Source organism: Excalfactoria chinensis, chromosome 3 (assembly GCF_039878825.1).
Source record: "Excalfactoria chinensis isolate bCotChi1 chromosome 3, bCotChi1.hap2, whole genome shotgun sequence".
NCBI lineage: Eukaryota > Metazoa > Chordata > Aves > Galliformes > Phasianidae > Excalfactoria > Excalfactoria chinensis.
Genome location: NC_092827.1, coordinates 55,658,778 through 55,676,928, shown reverse-complemented (window position 1 = coordinate 55,676,928; position 18,151 = coordinate 55,658,778). Strand labels below are relative to the sequence as shown.

The 18,151-nt window shown below is 44.9% G+C and overlaps 1 protein-coding gene across 6 annotated transcripts in view; it reads right to left on the bottom strand.

The window, feature by feature from the left end:
• PHACTR2 (phosphatase and actin regulator 2) overlaps positions 1-18,151 on the bottom strand; it is a 117,979-nt gene that overhangs the window by 61,181 nt on the left and 38,647 nt on the right. For 2 of the 6 annotated variants that reach the window (XM_072331710.1, XM_072331707.1), the window contains exon 1: positions 8,113-8,249. The exons of the other annotated variants lie outside the window; for them this stretch is intronic. In XM_072331710.1, the coding sequence (XP_072187811.1) occupies positions 8,113-8,155 (43 nt within the window). In that variant the 5' untranslated portion in view covers positions 8,156-8,249. Of the gene's footprint in view, positions 1-8,112; positions 8,250-18,151 lie in introns of those variants that run through there. 6 annotated transcript variants of the gene reach the window in all.

Genomic DNA, 18,151 nt, shown 5'->3' with positions numbered 1-18,151 from the left:
AAGTGGCAATACATGAGCAAGAAACAACAATAGCATCTATGATTCTCAAGTATCTAAGTCTGGTATTCCCTTAGATGACTGGATCAGCCTTCCAAAACTTTTTACTTTGAGTATTTAAGCACCACTCCACAATTAGTGAAGTGGTTTTAAATCATGTGGAGTTTTAATACTAATTATTGATACAATTTCATTCTTTTTATGGAACACTTGAAAAATTAATCAGAAGAGGAGAACCATGCATGACCATATAACACACAGGACAACAAAATCATTACTCCCTTCTTTGTATCAACATAAAAAAGGCCAGATCAGCAGTGTCCTGGAACACTACTTCACATTTTCAGAACAAGAATATCCTAAGCTTCTGTGCCAAAACCAACACTTCCTTCCACTCAGAAAGGCAATAAATCTACCAAACTGAAAGAAACAAACCAGTAATCTTCAGACACATTGAATGCATTTACAGGACAGGAAACACACAGTCAGTTTTGAGTTATTACCAATAAAATAGATTATAACACATTATGTATGTATAATTTAAACATGCCCAATTTCTTGGCAATGAACTGTTCGGTGATTTTTTTCCTCATAAAGACAGCCAGTATCTAAAAATTGTTTCCCACCAGCTTATAATGACTTTAAACGCAAGTCTAACTATTTGACTGTATCCCATTGAATCAACATGTTTCATAAACACACAATGAAAGTGTCATTTCTTTGTTGACTCATGCAAGATTTAAGGAGTTAAAAAAAAAAAAAAAGAAGAAGCCCACAGGAGATTATCTTTCAGCCTTGATGACTTCACATTGCTTGTTATGACAGGTAAGCTTCAGGTAAGTTGATCTCTGGGAGCTATAAACGAGGAAAGCAAGTAGGGTGAAGGTAACAAAGCTGACGGTCCCTCCCCATTCATAGTCGTATCATGTTTTTATCTTAGGATGCTACTGTGCTGGTTAATGTCGCTTGCTTGTTGCCCAAACATTAGAAACCTCAACACATCCATTAAGAAGCAGAGACTGGCAACCTACAAGCAACACTGAGTTTTACCACAGTCTCATGGGTCAATAAGCATTGATTAAGAACCACAGGCTTCTTGCTTCCTACAGTGCCTGTAAAAACTAACCAGGGGCACATCAGAGCAAAACTCAGGCCTGTAACATCATGAGTCTTCCATGAACGGCCATGCCTTTTAGTATCTGTTCAACAACACACACTGACTTATATTAGCGTCTGAGATGCATCAACGGAGGCTGCAGCTTGCTGTGGACAAAGATATGAGACTGCCACACAGAGCAGGCTTCCAAGACTCAATTTCACTGATGGTAAGGGATATTTTTCTTAGATCAGGTGGCTACCAGACAGAAGCTTGGATCCAAATCGCTTTCTGTTGCCTATTCTTGCTCTGAAGCCAGAGGCAGAAGGCAAGAAGAAGAGGTCAGTGGAAAAGATCCAATGAAATGACAATAATTTCATAACCCCTCAATAAAAGTCTGGGTTTCAAACCCTGCAGACTGTACCAACAGTGACAGATCCGATAGATCCCAATCAAGAGTTAATTTTCTGAGCTGAAGCCTCAAGCATTAAAGAAAAATTCTTAAGCCAGAAAAAGTGTCCCTCTGTGACTATAGGCCTTGCAAGTAAGACGGTCACAGTACAAGCTTCACGGTCTATCACAGTTATGCCAGTTGTGCAAAATATCTACTTAGCTTAAATCAACAAATACTAGAGATTGCCTGTATTTCTAAGAAATGATTTTCAAAATCTAAAAAAATTGATTTGTTTTCAAAAAGCTTAAAAGCTCAACCAGCTTGTAAGGTTTCTGCAGCATTCTTGGACTTTTACTGACCTTTTACTTAAAACATCCAGAAAACACAAGAATGATTAAGTAAAATACTGAAACAGGGATAGTCTGCCTGCACAACCACCATTCACCGATGCTTTGAGTGGCTGGTCAGAGTGAAGGTGTTGCAATACTAATGTGAGAGCACGTTCTCAGGGGAGGGGGATCCAGGTTGAGCTCTGGGAACAGAACTGCCTTTCCTGACAGCGTCAAATATTAGGATATGTGTATCGGGCTAATTCCACACAACAAAATATCATTCAAATCCATTGGAATCGAGGGCAGGAATCACAGAAAAAGGCAACGTACCCTTTGCTGGTTATATCTTTTCCTACAAAACTTCATTTTCATAAATGTATCACCTACACAGGCTTCTGCATTAATATTCAGATCTGCCAAGTAACTAAGTGTTATCACAAATTTGTAGTGATATATAAACACAGAAGCGTATTGTCCAACTTGTGGATAGGCAGCTCTTTAGCAAAACAAAAGAGGCAGCAAGTCATTGCCTTGGCATTTTTTCTCATTTTACTTGCATGCAACCTGACTGCATATCCTAGACTACCATACAAAATGACAGAGGAACCTAGATCCTTATTTTTCCCCATCGTTTTTCCCCCCTCTAGTTACACAGGTCAGCATGGCTGCTTAAAGCAGTGAGGAAGCACAAAAGTAAATAAGACTTGCACTTTGTACAGAGGCTTAATTTCTAGGTGCCTGAAAACCAGGTCAGGGGCAGAGCAAATTCATTCCTATGCAGCACTCTTGTATAAAGCCTTTAAGCAACTCAAATCTGAAATCAGATTTCCTAATAATGAGTCTCCACATGATGACAGAGGTAATTGCATTGCCTGCACAAATTGCTAGTCTGAAACACATCATCAATATCATTATGTGGCTTGAAAACAGATCTGACCAAAGGCTTATCAGCAGTGCCAGCAAAACTGGATTCTGTCTAATCAAAAGTACAGACAACATTCAACTTCTGTTACCAGAGCCATTTTAGCACCACTGGAAACTTCTGCCTCTGTTTTTCCCTATGCCTCACACTAGCCCTGCATAGGCTCTCAGATGAAATCCCCCCCTACCACACTGTCACTGTTCCCATCAGAACGAGCACAGACAGGATCAGGAATGCCACTTATGTCAACCAGAGAAGGCAACAAAGGGACACTTCATGAATAACTTATCCACATGGGACTGAATATCACCTGGTTTGGGCATTTCTGTGGATCAGACGTATTTTTCTAGCCATCATTATGACTGAAATACAATGGGTGAAAAATAAGTTCAGGCAGCAGATTGTTTGCTGAAGTATTTTTAAGAAACACATCACTGACTGATTCAAAGCATTAAGTACATTCTATTTTTTTCATCATCACCAACACGTTCTAAAAGAATGAGTGAAAAATGAATCCAAACCCAGCAGTGACTCAGAAGTATTATTCAGTTGCGTTACCACTTCGCTTTTTAAATCTAGAAAAGCAGCGGTGTCCAAAATGAATTATAAATAACCATTAGTAGCCAAAACTAGGAAGAAAGGAATCAAAGTCCAAGCGCTTCCTTCTTTTTAATAGGTGGGACTGTGACGTGACCCAAGCATCGATGAGGATTTTTCCTCCTGGTTGTGCCTTGGTGATTCCAAGTAAGCTATCCTGTCTCCAGTTTTCCCACTGAAATCCAGGAATATAACGAAGAGAGCTGGAAAGAGCTCTGAAACCTGTGACGGGAAGGGCCATCTAAGAACAAGGCATTATTATCCCGGAGCAGAGAGCAAGCTGAGGCCAAGGATCTAGGACGGAAGGACAACTGATCCAAGGGACGGCTGAGATCCAACAGAGATGGATCAGCTTTCAGCACGCCTTAGCACAGGGGGCTCGAGAGGAAACGAGAGCTCCTGTGAGCTTCTGGGGGAAATATCAGGGTGGCCATTGGATAACACGGCTCCACACAAGCCCTGCCAGCTTGCCAGGCTTTGCGGCCTGGCCGGCGCTGAGCTCCTTGGAGTTTGTTCTCACTCTCCTCATAGCAGAGGAGGACGGTGATGATTAACGCCACGAACAGGTGATTAGCAAGTACTGAACACCAGCGCATGGAGGCATCTCAGCCAGCAGGCCTGACATGAAAGGTCACACATCCTGGCAGCAAAACATGGAGAGTTCGTCATCTTTGACGCAGCCTCAGAACGAGAAGAGGTGATACACCACTCTGGGATCTGCTGAGTACTGGCCCTTTATTTTCATACAGTGCAGTACCTTCATGCACATGCAGTCCCTGTGGCGTGGCTGCTCTTCCCACACCTTGACCTCCCACTCCGAAGTGCACCAATAACTGAAACAACCAGATAGTAGGTGTGTTGTGAGTAACTTAGTGCTTCTGAAAACGCTTTGAGATGTCCTGCTGTAAAGTACAACGATGTCAACATTCTTCCATTTTGAAAGGAAAAGAAGATGGAGGAGAAAAATCAACCTCATTTTGTTTCCTTTAAGATTACCACAAGGGCTTATTGGCATCTTCACTAGTGGCAAACCAAGTCAGGATAAAAATGTAAGCCCGCTGCTGACTATCTCCACACCCAGCTCCATAGGAATAGAAGCTCTTGCTCCAGAACAGCACATTCAGCATTGCTCAGAAACAGCAACCACTGAAGAGTGCTACTGGAATAACCTCTCCTGTTGGACAAGCCCTGAAATGCTGCACTGATAACCAATTAGTTCGTATACCAACACCTGGAACTGCTGAAACAAATATTTGTTTTCCTTTTCATTTTACAATTAAGACAAGGTTGCACAGTTAAGACAATTACGATTCCTCTGCACAGATGCAGGTGAAGCTGCTGTTTTTCTTGCCAATTAAGAGGAAATCCCATAATGCCAAGAGAGATGAAAAAGAGCAGTCTGAGAAACATGTTAACTTTTGACCTATGATAATTGTTTCACTGAGTGCCAAAATCAACAAACAAACTGGGTCCTTAGAGCAACTGCTTTCATCTCATGGGGTGAGCTGGGTGGGAAATGGTTTTCCTGTGCTGTCGAAGTACATTTTCATGTCCTGGAAAAGAACTTCTGGTCTGTAACAGGATGAACTCAAGCCTGAAAATTCATGCTCTATTTCTGCAGAATGATTAAGATGAAAGGAAGTCCCACCCTTCACAGAGTAAACAGGCCCAAGGACTATGCACGTTGCACATGGCTCTTGCAGACCAGAGCAGATATCCAAAACCCGTCTCCAGCTGAATGCCACTGGGGCAAGAGGTTCTGAGACCTTCCCTTTACAGCTTGTTCCTACCCCTCTGCACACTGCTGTGCTCCACAGATTCCATGCTACGCTGACTCTTCCCAGCATCACCCATAGATGTGTTTTTACCACAAGTTTCACTAACTGGAGAGACAGCACTATTAGGAAAAAAAAAGTCCTTTTTTTTTTCCCCCAATATGCCAACCAACTGCACTTTCACTTGAGGACTCAGCTGTTCCTTAGTACTGAACTACCAAACAACGAATCCAAAAGGAAAAAAACACCACCATCAGCTCCCTCTTTTCAGTGCACAACTCTTATCTTTTGATAAGCTGTTGATCAGAAAGGAGAAGTAAAACTTTGCACATGACAGCTGATAGCCCCCAAACGCACTGAGCCTCAGCCAAAGAACAAGGAGGGAGAACTTTAATCAAGTCCTGCCAGGCACAAGCCAATCACAGAAGAGGAAGGAAGATGAACAAGGACAGCATAAACTCATCCTTTTCCACACATCTATGCCGCCCTGCTATCGCTGGCCAATTCCTTTCCTTTGTTTATCTTTGAGGAACATAACAAATAAACAAGCTTTAGAAAACTAATCCAAACAACAGAAGAACTCAACCCAAGGGGCGGAAGGAGCTATGGATTGCACGTTGGGCCCCCACAGACAGCTAAGACCTGCTTTGCTGCCCATCTCTCCGTCAGTTTTGGGAGGTGATTCAAACCCTGCTTCCTTTTCCTTTTCAAAACACAGCTGATGGCAAACCCCAGGGAGAGAGCACTGCTCTATGGAATACTCCTAGAAGGCCAGAAATACAGAGCTGTGTGCAGGCTGTAGGAATGCACAGTGCCAAACTGAGAACTGAGTTTTACAGTAAGGTCTCTGCCTTGCACCTAGCCCAATGGGAAAGTGCCATCGGGACCTTGGCATGTTTAATTGAGTTTATATTTTCCTTTCCAAGAGTAAAATACTTTAATGAAAGTAAATCCTGGGAGGGAAAAGAAAAAAAGCAAAAAGAAGCAGGACATTGGATTGTGTCCATACTGAGTATTGTATCATATTGTATTTATTCTATAACTTTTGGGAAAAAGTCTTTCATTCCACCATTCTGCACCAAACCACCTTCACTCGATCAGCCCAGCTGAAGGCCCTGCTGTGATCTACCCGCACTGCCCCTCCTGTGTGTAGCAAACAGCCCCACTGAACCTTGCACGGGCACAGTGAGGGCACGACAGCAGGACTGCAAGTCTTGAAGGCTGGTGCGTTTGGGGAGAAATATGGAGCCAACAGGCGAGTCGCTTCTCACAGCTGCTTTTGTTTGGCTCGTGAGGGGTCTGAATGAGCTATTGATTCCCTCGCACTAAAACAGATTTGTAGCCCCTGCGTACACAAGACAGGGACCTCCTTCAACTCTAATCTCCAGCAGCTGTCAAAGACATAAAGGGCTTGTGGTTGGCCGGCGTGTCAAAATCAATGAAGATTTTAGGACTCCTTGCCTAAGGGGAGATCAGTCTTACTTGGAAGTGACAGGAGTGAGCCCCTGACCTGACTGGACCAGGCCACCCAAACTGTGTGTGTTCAGGATATACTGTGCAACAGAGCAGAGCAAGCACACGACTGCACCTCCCAAGGAGCTGTGCCACCCTTACCCTGCCTGTCCCAAGGGCTGCTGTCAACAGAACTGGAACCCCAGTGGGTTGGACCAGATGATCTTAGTGGTCTTACCAAACCTTAATGATTCCATGGGACTGTGGCTCTGCACCACCACCCGAAGGCTCTGTCGGGGTCTAGGCAAAGGCTCACTGCTCTTAGAAGGGTGACAGGTGGCGTCTGTTTGGCAGCACTGTGGTAGCAGCACTGTGACTTGCACTGCCCAATCACTGCTTCCTACCGCTCCAAATGAAAACACCGCCTTCAGTAAGGAATGAACTCAAAGTTGACTTTTTTTCTTTAAGTTGAAGTTACAGATCCAGCCCAATAATTGTCCGGTTACATTCCGCAGAGGGAACACAGTCCCCAGGGCTCTTACTTGTCACAATACAACCCCATTCCCAACCCTTAACACACACTCGTGCACAGAACAGCTTGGACACCACTTGGTGCAGGAAGTCCAACAATCAATTGCAGCCAGTGCATCTGTTTCCTCGCAGCTGTTTTCCCAATGCCCACCTTGATACAACTTTACTACAGGGTGAGACCTTCAGCGTGGGGGGAGATTGACTGAAAATGGTCACATTTCTCTTCCATCTGCGGTGTGGCAGGAAAAGAGACCAGCTTTTCCTGGGATTGGGTGACCAGAAGGCTGTACTATGGGCAGTACAGCGGGGCTTACTGAACAAACAGGTGAGAATGTTGAAACTCTGCTCCGAAGGATCCGCAAAGAAAGGGGAAAAAGCAGGCATGGTGCTCTGCCTCCTGGTCAGTGGCACATCCCCATGTCAACAGCAGAAAGCAAAGGAAGGATAAAGTTCAGTACATAACTGACAATAAAGAGAAATCTACACGAGATTTGAGGCGTCAAACAACAAAACGTGAGGTGTCACTTTTGCAAGAAACTTCAGACCTGGCCTTAATGGGCTTTAATTTAATCCATACCTGGAATTACTGCAGACTCTGCCTCCTATGGCTGCGGGGAGGGCCCCCCCTCACTGCTCCTCGGTAACCAACACGCACCAGCTCACGCCACGCACCTCCAACCCAACCCGCTGAGCGCTTTGCAACGCCTTCAAAAAGTTAATCCACAAATAACTACGGGAGAAATCGTAACAATAAAGAAGTTCTACTCGCACGCTCTTTACTTACTTCCAACAAATAACTGCTTACACATAAAGCCGTCCCGGAGCCAAAGCAGCTAGATGGGCGGGTTACTAACCGTGCTGCCGGGCGAAGTGCCAGAGGTCCTTCCCCCCCCCCCAACCCCTTTCTTCTTTCTTCTCTCCTTCTCTCCCCCTTCTCACCCTCACGTCCCCATTTACCAGAGGGCCCTCGCCACCCTCCCCGCGGTGCGCGGCCGTCCCGCTCCACCGCCACTCACCGCCGGCCGGCTCGGGCAGCGTGGAGACCGAGGTCTGCCCCATGGCTCCGCCGGGACTCGGCCCGCCGTCACGCCGCCCGCCGGGCGCGCAACCTCCGCCGCCGCTGCTTCCGGGGGGCCGCGGCGCTCCGCGGCGGGGCCGCGCCGCCCGCCGGCTGCCCGGAGGCGGCTGCGGGCCGGCGGCCGCCCGTCATGCTGCCGGGTCGCGGTCCGAGAGCGCCGGCGGACACGGCGCCGCGCCCAGCCCCGCTCCCGCCCCCCAGCGCCGCCTCGCCCCCGCCCCGCGGCTCGGCCCCTCCTGGGGAGAGGGACGTAGACTTCACGGGTGGGAAAGGGAGCGGCGCCGTGCTGTGAGTGGCCAGCGGCACGAAAGGGCTTGTTGGTGAACTCATGGGAGGGGGGGAGAAGGAGAGAGATCCTGCAAGGCACAGCGGCGATAGGAGCTAAGTTTGGGGTTTGTTTTTCTTAGCGCATGACTGTAATCTAAGTAGCGCTGTGAGCTTAATCCGAGAACAAACAGGTAACTGTTGGCTATGGGAAAAACAAAAAAATCCCGAGTGCCTACCAGCTCTTTGTTAGGTGTGGCGGTAGGAGGAAATTCTTTTACTAAGGCTGGAAGGGATCTCAAAGCCCACCCCCACTGCTGCAGGCAGGGTTCTCCCCACCAGATCAGACTGCTCAGGGCCACATCCAACCTGGTTCTGAGCACCTCCAAGGATGGGGCACCACAGCGTCTCTGGGCAGCCTGTGCCAGCACCTGTCTATTTCAATTCTAGTTTAGGGAAGATAAATACTAATGTATAAAGTTAACGGATTGTGAGCATCGTATTACGTAGAATAAGAAGATGAAGCTTCTGATTACAGAAGTTTACTGGGAGTAACAGATTCTGATTACAGAAGTAGTGCTGGGTGCTCCCAGCACTACCTCCATTAATCCTTTAATCAGCTTTTGTAAAGTGCCCGATAGTAAACACTTTCTCTTGATCCCAGGCAGGGAATAGTAGCTGAATACAGAAAACAGCACTGAACTACATAACAATTAGGTCTCTTTCTGCTTTATCTCCTGCCTGGAGATGCTAGAGGTCAACATGTACATCTCAGGCTACTCCAGTCATAGTCGTTAATAGTCATCAAAGGAGACGTGGCACTCTTCCCCTTCAATCCTGCTGTTTTAGCTGTTATATTTAAGAATTCAGCTTACGACTCACCAGTGAGAGGGAACAAACCCCTGTCTGTGAGCAGATATCTACCAACATCACCTGTGAGAGAAGCTGGAAAGTTGGAAGCAGCGATGTATTGTATTTCTTATATGTAGAGCTATGTTTATGCAGTTGCCTCCAGATAGAATTCCGGCATCCTACTGTCATTCCCTATGAGTACCCAAACAAAATACGTGCATTTAGTATTCAACTGTCTGGAGGCTTTCAATCTGCAGTATGATAGAAATATCGTAACCTGTATATTAAATGTCTTGCCACAATGGCATGGTAGCTGGCTTTCAGGACAGTTAGAGGAAGAATAGCATCTTCACCACTTCAGAAATGCTTGTAGGACATAAATACCGCTCTTGTACAAATGGCTAGCAGGAGATCACTGAAGCGAATGTAAAACTTCCAAGATAGTTCCCAAGGGAGAATGAAATAATGCACAGCTTTTAACCTCTCTCATGCATCAAAGAGAAAATTCCATCCCCTCGGTAACGCTTCAAAGGCAGCTTTATTTCAATGGGCTTATTTTGCTGGGATGGACTAAGGCAGTACATGACCTACAAGATGTAGGATGCTGTTGCCCCATCTTTAGAGCTCTGCAGGATCACGTTCAGTAAAGAAGCACTTAAAAAATAAATGAATTTGTCTTTCTATTCCTTCAGTTATCAAGATTAATCTAAGGCACTAAGTGTGAAGCTGTAATGAAGGGCCACCACATTCAGAAGGCGGGACCAGCAAAAGCATTCCATCTTAAAAAAGGAGAAAAGTATTACACAGATGATTACCAAGGCAAACCAAGAAGATGACACTGAGTTCAGAACAGAAATTGTCCAGCTGGGTAATTCCCAATTCCCCACACACAGACCTTCCACACATCCCTGTGAAAGGGATCTATATGGAGCAGCTCACTGAGAAGAACCTCATAGCTCGGCCTGTATAAACGGCAGCTAAGCATTCAGAGCCTTAGGCCAGCAAATGAGGACTATTATGACTGAGACAAGTGATGGAGTCCTTGGATGAGCTCTGCCCATACAGCAGTGTGGTCCTCACTTATGAGCAGTCTGAGGGGATGTACCTTGCTCGGTATGCAGGTGATGCCCTGAATGCTGAGCTCTCAGCTCCTCATCATCACGCACAGGGACAGAGCACAGCTGGGCAAGCTCCTCCATGGCAATTTGGCACCAGCAGTTTTCTTCGCTGCTCAGAAACAATCTCCAAATAGGCTGTGCATTGGCAAACTTGTTTGCTAGCCTAAATTATTCACCAAACACTTTGTAAGTGAATTTCAGGCAGTGGGAATCATGTAAACAATTCCTTGCTGCTGCACTTCAATAATTTATTACCTGGGCTGTGTGTGAGGCACCCTCATCTGCACAGATCCTCTGTGCTTTCTGACCCATGGTACTAGCTGCAACCTACAAGGAACTTCATAGCTTCATCAATATGACTTCAAACGATGAGTGAGGGATGCTCTACCCATGTGGTAGGATACACCTGATCTGTAGCTTTTTGCTGTATCTTTTAATGTATGGTATTCATATTGAGGAACTGCCTGATGAGTTGCTGTAGGGAACGATTCACTTGAAAGTATCTGGAGCCAGTTGCTCTGTTTCACTTCAGCAGACCTGACCTGTGAAGAAACCTTCTTTTACTTACACACTCAGAGAGTTTCAGTATTTGGGGTATTATTTCACATCTACTGCTTTAAGAGTTAACAGCTGTCCAAAACCTTATGAAACAGCAGAATTGGTGTAATCCATGTTTCGGACAATTTCTTAGACTGATTGTGCAAAATGACAAAAGATGAGTAAATTAAAGGTTCCGCTTAAACTGATACTAAGTCTTATGTATATTCTTAATTAGAGCTTACTGAAAAGCAGTACACAATACAAAGTGCACTCCCCAGGGCTCAGGTCTTGTTTTATCCCTTTACCAGGGGCTAAGCACTGTGCACACTAGAGGGGAAAAAAAAGCTACAGAAGTCTTTGCTTAAAGCACAAAGGGCACCTGGCGTACCAGATCCCATCCTGACCCTAATCCTACACCGGACATTCCTGAAAAAGCTGAGCAATCTAATAACAGATGGAACAACATGCTGTCCAAAGCCTGTAACGGCCCGCCCTGGTACTTAATAATTTAAATGTTAGATTCTAGTTTCAGTTTTAAACTGGAACAGGTTGCCTGGTGAAGCTGTGGATGCCCCCTCCCTGGAAGCATTCAAGACCAGGCTGTATGGGGCTTTGAGCAACCTCATCTATTGGGATGTGCTCCTGCCTACAGCAGGGGGTTGGAGCCAGATGACCTTAAAGGTCTCTTCCAACCCAAACCATTCTACAATTCTATGGTTCTCACACTCTTACACATTTTTACTATTGACAGTAAGAAGGACTATGTATATTTGCGTTGTGCCCAGTGTCCCCATGGCTGCCTGTTGCACTGATCTCGGCAGTGCAGTGACAGCACTGTGGTGGCACAGGAAAATGTTCCCTTTCCAAACAGAAAACAACTGTCAGAAATTTTCCAGTCAGGCATGTGTTTATCACCAGGTATCAATTTTGCCCGTGGTTCCAGATTTATGATGAAAGACAAAGAGGACCGCATTAAACATTATAAATAGCTTTCTGCCTGTCCTAGTTCAAGCCACTGGGGAAGAAGAAAGTGATGACGTTAAAACACCGTCCTGGGTTGTGGAATTCCTCAAGAGTCGCCTTTCTGACAGGTTTCCAGAGGTTTTGGCCACTGCAAGTTTTTATCAGTAGTTACACTAAATAGGGTGGACGGCCCCCATTGCTTGTTATGAGCTGGCATAGCCCAAGCAGAACCCATGTGCATCTGGAAGTATGTTCCTACCCTGGGGTATTGCTGCTTCTCCTCCCCACCTTTTCACCACAGCAGAGCTCCTGGCACGAGAACACATAACCTTAGCACTGCAAGAAGGGCTCCCACCAGCTGCACTGGCTCCCTTGGGCATCTTTCCTTCTCCCCTCTGTGCTTAATGCCTCCTGGCTGTTGCTGATGCAGCAAAGCCAAGTTATCCAGGAGAGCTTTTGTGCTCCCCAGCCTGCCCAGCAGTACCTCTTCCCTCTGGAGAAGTCAGCCATGATACCAGTCCTGCCGCACCAACCATTTTCCTTAGGAAAACACAGTTTTGTGTTCTTCAGTGTGTGGTGGTTGCTGGCTGCAGCTCTCCCTCCATGGCTCCAAGCTTCTTAATGAATCACTGCTTTTTGGCACTGGAGCAACATAAACACGTCATTTGGGATGTCTTTGCCAAACACACATACATGTAGAGCAGACTTTGAATGACAGAAAGTGAACAATTTAATGTAATGTTCAGGCTGCATAGTTGAAATGTTGCAAAGAAAAAAAAAAAAAAACCAACAAACAAATAAACAGAAAATGCAAATCTGAAGGCCACAACGTTACCATCAGCCCAATGGTTGGGCTCCTGCAGTATGTTTCATGGAACATAAGGAATGGACTTTATCGATAGTGTGTCAGCTACAGCTCCCAGCAGGAAAATCAGGAACAGAAAGCAGTGGAGGATCTGAAGGATCACTGATCAGCACGGCTTTTACACTCCTATCTTTCTTTCATGCCTTCAACACCTCTACTCGCTCTTACTGGCTTCAGTGACAACTGAGAAAAAAATAGTTTTCAGAAAAGCGGAGTGTTTGGCACGATGGTTTCCTTCGTTCCACTGAATTCAGTGAGATTTGGAAATGAATTTAAACATGTTGCTGGATTATAATTAGCCCTGAAGGGCAAGAGACCACAGGGGACCAGCTCTTTCCCTTTAAATGGGCAGCTGTAAAGGCACAATCTTAAACAATATCCTGAACACCAGCAACGTTTGAAAGCTGGCCCTGTGCCTGATTAACGGCCAAGAGTTGGAATAATCTCTGCCTTTGTTGAATCAAAGTCATTCCCTACAATGCTAGTTTACTTCAACCATCTCTAGGCCAAAAATACAACTTTCAGCCTTTGGTTTCATTTCCCCTTTTCTTCTATTACTACTACCAAAAAAATACAGTTCTTTCTTTTTCCCTACAGGGAAAAATGCATTTTTTTTTTCCACTCTCCCATGACTCAAAAACATCTGATGATTCTTCCTCTGAGCTTAAGAAAAAGAGGAGGGAAAGCTTCACCTTTTGGCAAAAATACAGAATGGAAATTTTTGACTCAAAAGAGGATTTAAAAATAATAATAATAATAATAATTATAAGAAGCATGTGAAAACAGGGGGGTTATAATGGAAACTATTTTCATAGCCAGCTCTAAAGTAAGCACTTCTGTTCCAGAGACACATGGTAGTGATGCAAACATTGATTAGATGCCAAAATCCCTAGTATGTTAGCGGAATCCGGAAGCGCTGCAATATTAAATACACCTCAAAATATATGTCAGACATCTCCCTGTGTCTGGTCCACTTACTCTGCACAGCATGACGCTTCATGCTTAATTCATTAGTGATTAGCAGGCCAGCAGCAGGGCTGCTTGCTGCCTTTCTAGGACTGGGCTCTTTCCTAAATGGTCTTCTGCAAGTCAGGGCTTACTATTCCCACTTTGCAAATACCAAGCCCATATCTACTTTCCACATGCAGCACTCACACGGTGCATTCTGTTGCAGTGTTTGAGCACCCCATGCCGGTCCTAGGGAAGTACAATTATCCGCAAGGTCAGATTTCTGCATTTCATTGAGAGTGCTGTGGGGAGAAGCAGTGAAAGCACTGCCAGCTCGTGTCATACAGGGACAGATCTGCTCCCCAGCCCAGGCTGGGCCACCCAGGTGATATTCAGAACAAAAATTCCTAAATCTCTGTCTCAACCTCACTTTCTCAGGGGTGTCTGGCTGTCTACAGAAGCAATGAGGAGGGCATGGTGCTCAGTTGCATTTCCTTGCTGGCAAACTCTGTTGGCTGCTGTCTGTCTGCTTACTTCTTCAGCTGTCTCAAGGCACGTAGCCTGGCCTTGAGCAGTTTTCTTCTATGGCCACCACGGAAAAGTCCTTTTTGCACCTACTGCAATTACAGCCATGGTACTTGACCTGCATCATTGCCGACTCATTAGAAGAACCCACAACAAGAATGAAGGGTTCTAATGAGTGTAAAATGAATCTTCTGCTTTTGTGCAGCCTGATGATATGTGTATTTTTTTTAACTGTTGGATCTGCAGCTTTTGCTCAAAGTCCCCACCTTGAAATGAGCTGCCAACAGCAATGGGAAGCTTCCCCAACAGAGATCTTGCAGAGCATGCAGAGGTACCTGAGCACATGCAGAGCACTGATTCAGGCTGGCTCTCCTCTGCCAGACTCAGTGCAAGCTCCCCACCTCTCGGTCTTCAAAATCAGCAACCATCTTTCAGGATCCTCAGCAGCCCTCCTAATTGCTTGTAGTACACCCATCAGTGCAGAGTAGAGGTGTGGGGCCACATTTCCTTTGAAGCAGCCCATGATACAGTCAGCTTTCTGGGCTGCAAGGGCACATGGCTGGCTTGTGTCCAGTTTGCTATCCACCAGTACCCCCCAGTCCTTTTCAGCAAGGACATTTGGCATCTATGCATTGATTGTTTAAATCAAGAGTAAATCTGTGAGTCTGATTTTGCTTTTTAAATTCTCGTGCGTTGTTCATTTGTGTGCTGGTGGCCAAGGGAGCCGGCATGCTTTAATTTGCCAGTCCTGGGGGTTTTTGTGCTGATCCAGACCATTTTTATCTCAGTTTCATTCAGTTACAAAGCCCACACAGAAAGGAAACTAAACAATTACATGAGATAGGAATGTTACATGGTTCTAGTGGAAAGTGCTTTTACTAAGACTAAACATCAATATTACACTTTTTTTTTCCTTTTTTTTTTTTTTTTTTTTACTACCTGCTTAATACAGCAGATTATTAATGCAGCACATTTTAGTTAGTTAAAATGAACAAATTTCATTAAATTAAAATTAAGGGCCATTAAAGCCAGATGGGGTATGGGGAGAAAAATTGCAGAGACTTTAGAGCTAATGTAAGCGTAATATTGTTGTTTCCAGCTCGAATGCAATTAAATAGGGCTGACAGAAGCTTTCACAAAAAAAGCGCAGGAAGAAAATCTGCCTGTAAGGAAAATCAATTTAAAAGAAATTGTACTTCAGATATTTTCATGGTTCTGTGGCTCGCTGAATTATACTCCTGCATAGAAGCTGCAGTGCTGGTGTGGGAGAGCTAGCACCAAGATCTTTACTAGTATGTTACTTACTGAGAGAAGAATGACTTAATTTACAGTGCTTACTGCAGGTATTTGAGTGCCTAAAACAATTAACCGAGGCAGCCTCATGCCCAGAGAAAGAAAATGCACATTTTCAAGAGTACAGCCTGCCTGGGGAGCCCTCATTGCCTCCTCTGCAGTTCCCAGTGTCCTTGGGGGCCAGGCTGTGAGGATGGGTGCCCTCCAAAACACAGGTGGGGTGCAAGGCGCAGACCTGGGTCACGAGAGAGCTGACCCTCACATGCTGTCAATGGCTCTGACAGAATCATCTGTCTTGGGAAAGGTCTTCAGGGTCATCAGACTCAACAGGCCACCAAATCCAACCATCAACCTGACCTACTGAGTCCCATCACTAAGCCATATCCCTACTGTCACATCCACATGTCTGTTAAATCCCTCCAGGGGTGGGCATTCCGCTACTTCCCTGCACAGGCCATTCTGATGTTCAAACAGGCTCTCCATGAAGAAATTCTTCCTGAAGTCCAATCTAAACCTCCCCAGTGCAACCTGAAGCTCTTTCCTCATGTCCTATCACTTGTGACCTGATGAAAGAGACCAGGCTCACTGATTGCAGCACATTTAGACGTGGGGTTTGATCAACAAAATCCAGTTCAAGATTAAGTTCCAGTGCTTTCTGTAAAGTCCCTGGACCAGTGCTATCTCACATAGGGCTTTTCTGTCACTGGGGCATGTGAAGATCAACCCCTTATTTTATTGCTCTGAATAATGTTAGGAAGAAAAGAGAGACAAAGAAAACACCAATAAAGTAAGATTCATAGAATCACAAGGTTGGAAGGGACCTACAAGATCATCTAGTCCAACCGTTCTCCCATTACCTAAGATCACTCCATTTCTTTTTAAAAACAGTTGCTGTGTATCACACTAAATAGTTGTTTTCAACCAAAATAGCAAGTGAAAGTCTATATAAAATCTTGCCTAACCATATGATGTACCAGGAGGGGGAGGGGGGCGTTCCCAAGCACCCTCAAGCCCACATCCCACTCATTTAAACTCCTAAAATACAACTCAAGATGTCAGAGTCCTCGTTTTCTCATGAACTCCACAGCAAGTATGAAACTTGACCTTGATTCATACACGGTGATAAAAGCCAGAGCCTGCAAATTTATGAATGTAGCTGGCAGCCATTAAGTGCATTATGTGGAGGTCAGGCTGATGGTCCCTTTTTTGTTTATTCCTCTTATTTAATGATCCAGTGCTGGAGACGTGCCAAAAACTTTCAGAGTGTTTTACAACTTATTTATGCGACTGAGAAGTGTGTACTGTTCTTTCCATCCTCATTACCCTGGCATGCTGAAAATAAACTGGAGTGCAGAACTGGCATCTGAGGAAAACACAGAGGGCGTGAAGTTTCTTTTTAATGCAAGCTGAGAAAATGCTTGTCCCTTTCTGAAGTAGCCTTTTGGCTGAGTGACAAAACAGGGCTACCTTCGTTTTGTGCAGCCCAATTCCACAAAAGTCAAGTATCTCAGCACAGGGTACGGCATCGGGCTCCAGACAGACCTCCACTCATTTCAAGATGTGGTGTGGTTATGGTTTCACCACTGTCAGGGGTCAGGTGTGCAGGTTTACCTTTGCTCAGTGACTGCTAGCTCCATGCCTTTCAAGGAAGACCTTGTCTATGGATGTGGGATGGATGATCTACAATATATTTACTTAATAAACAGTTTTGCTTAGGCCTACTATATCTGTACATAGAATCATAGAATTGGTTGGAAAAGACTTTAAGTTCATCGAGCCCAACCGCAACCTAACCATACTACCCTAACAACCCTCCATTAAATCATGTCCCTGAGCACCACATCCAAATAGTTTTTAAACACATCCAGGGATGGTGATTCAACCACCTCCCTGGGGAGCCTATTCCAGTGCTCAACAACCCTTTCTGTAAAGAAGTGTTTCCTGATACCCAACCTAAAGGTACCCTGGTGCAACTTAAGGCCATTTCCTTTCATCCTGTCACCTGTCACCAGTGTAGTTACACTAAACTAATGCAAGTCACTTGAATGTTGATGCAGAAGAAAATGTACACATTTTCTACTGCAGTCGGCACTGCTGAAACTCTGTGTGCCCAGATGTTTATGTTACAACATCCTGTTACTCCTAGCAAATGTTTCTAGGTGTGAATAAGAGTTCCAGCAGAAAGGGCTGGAAAAGAGTGGAAAAATATTGCAGAGGTCTGTTTACCAGTCTGATAGAGAGAAAATTAAGTATCTGAATGTTCTGTTATTAAGCCAGACAGTGAAGAAATTCCGGTGCAGGCAGCTCATAGGAATCTGGTATTTATGATATAACATTTATCATATGAGAAATAATTGTCCCTGCAAGTTGAAGTAACTGGATCCACAATTCAAGCAAGGAGTTTTTGGTTCATGTAAGCTATCTGCTAATACTGGATCACTAATGGGCATCTCACCTTATTAAGAAACAATCATACCCTCTACCAAGTTACTTTAGACCTGTTTGTCAATTTTCACATTGAACACCACTGTCTGACTGCTAAGCTTTCAAAGTGCTGAGGCATTTTGCACCTTCCAGGTTAATGCTCACTAAAATCCAAGCCAGTCTAG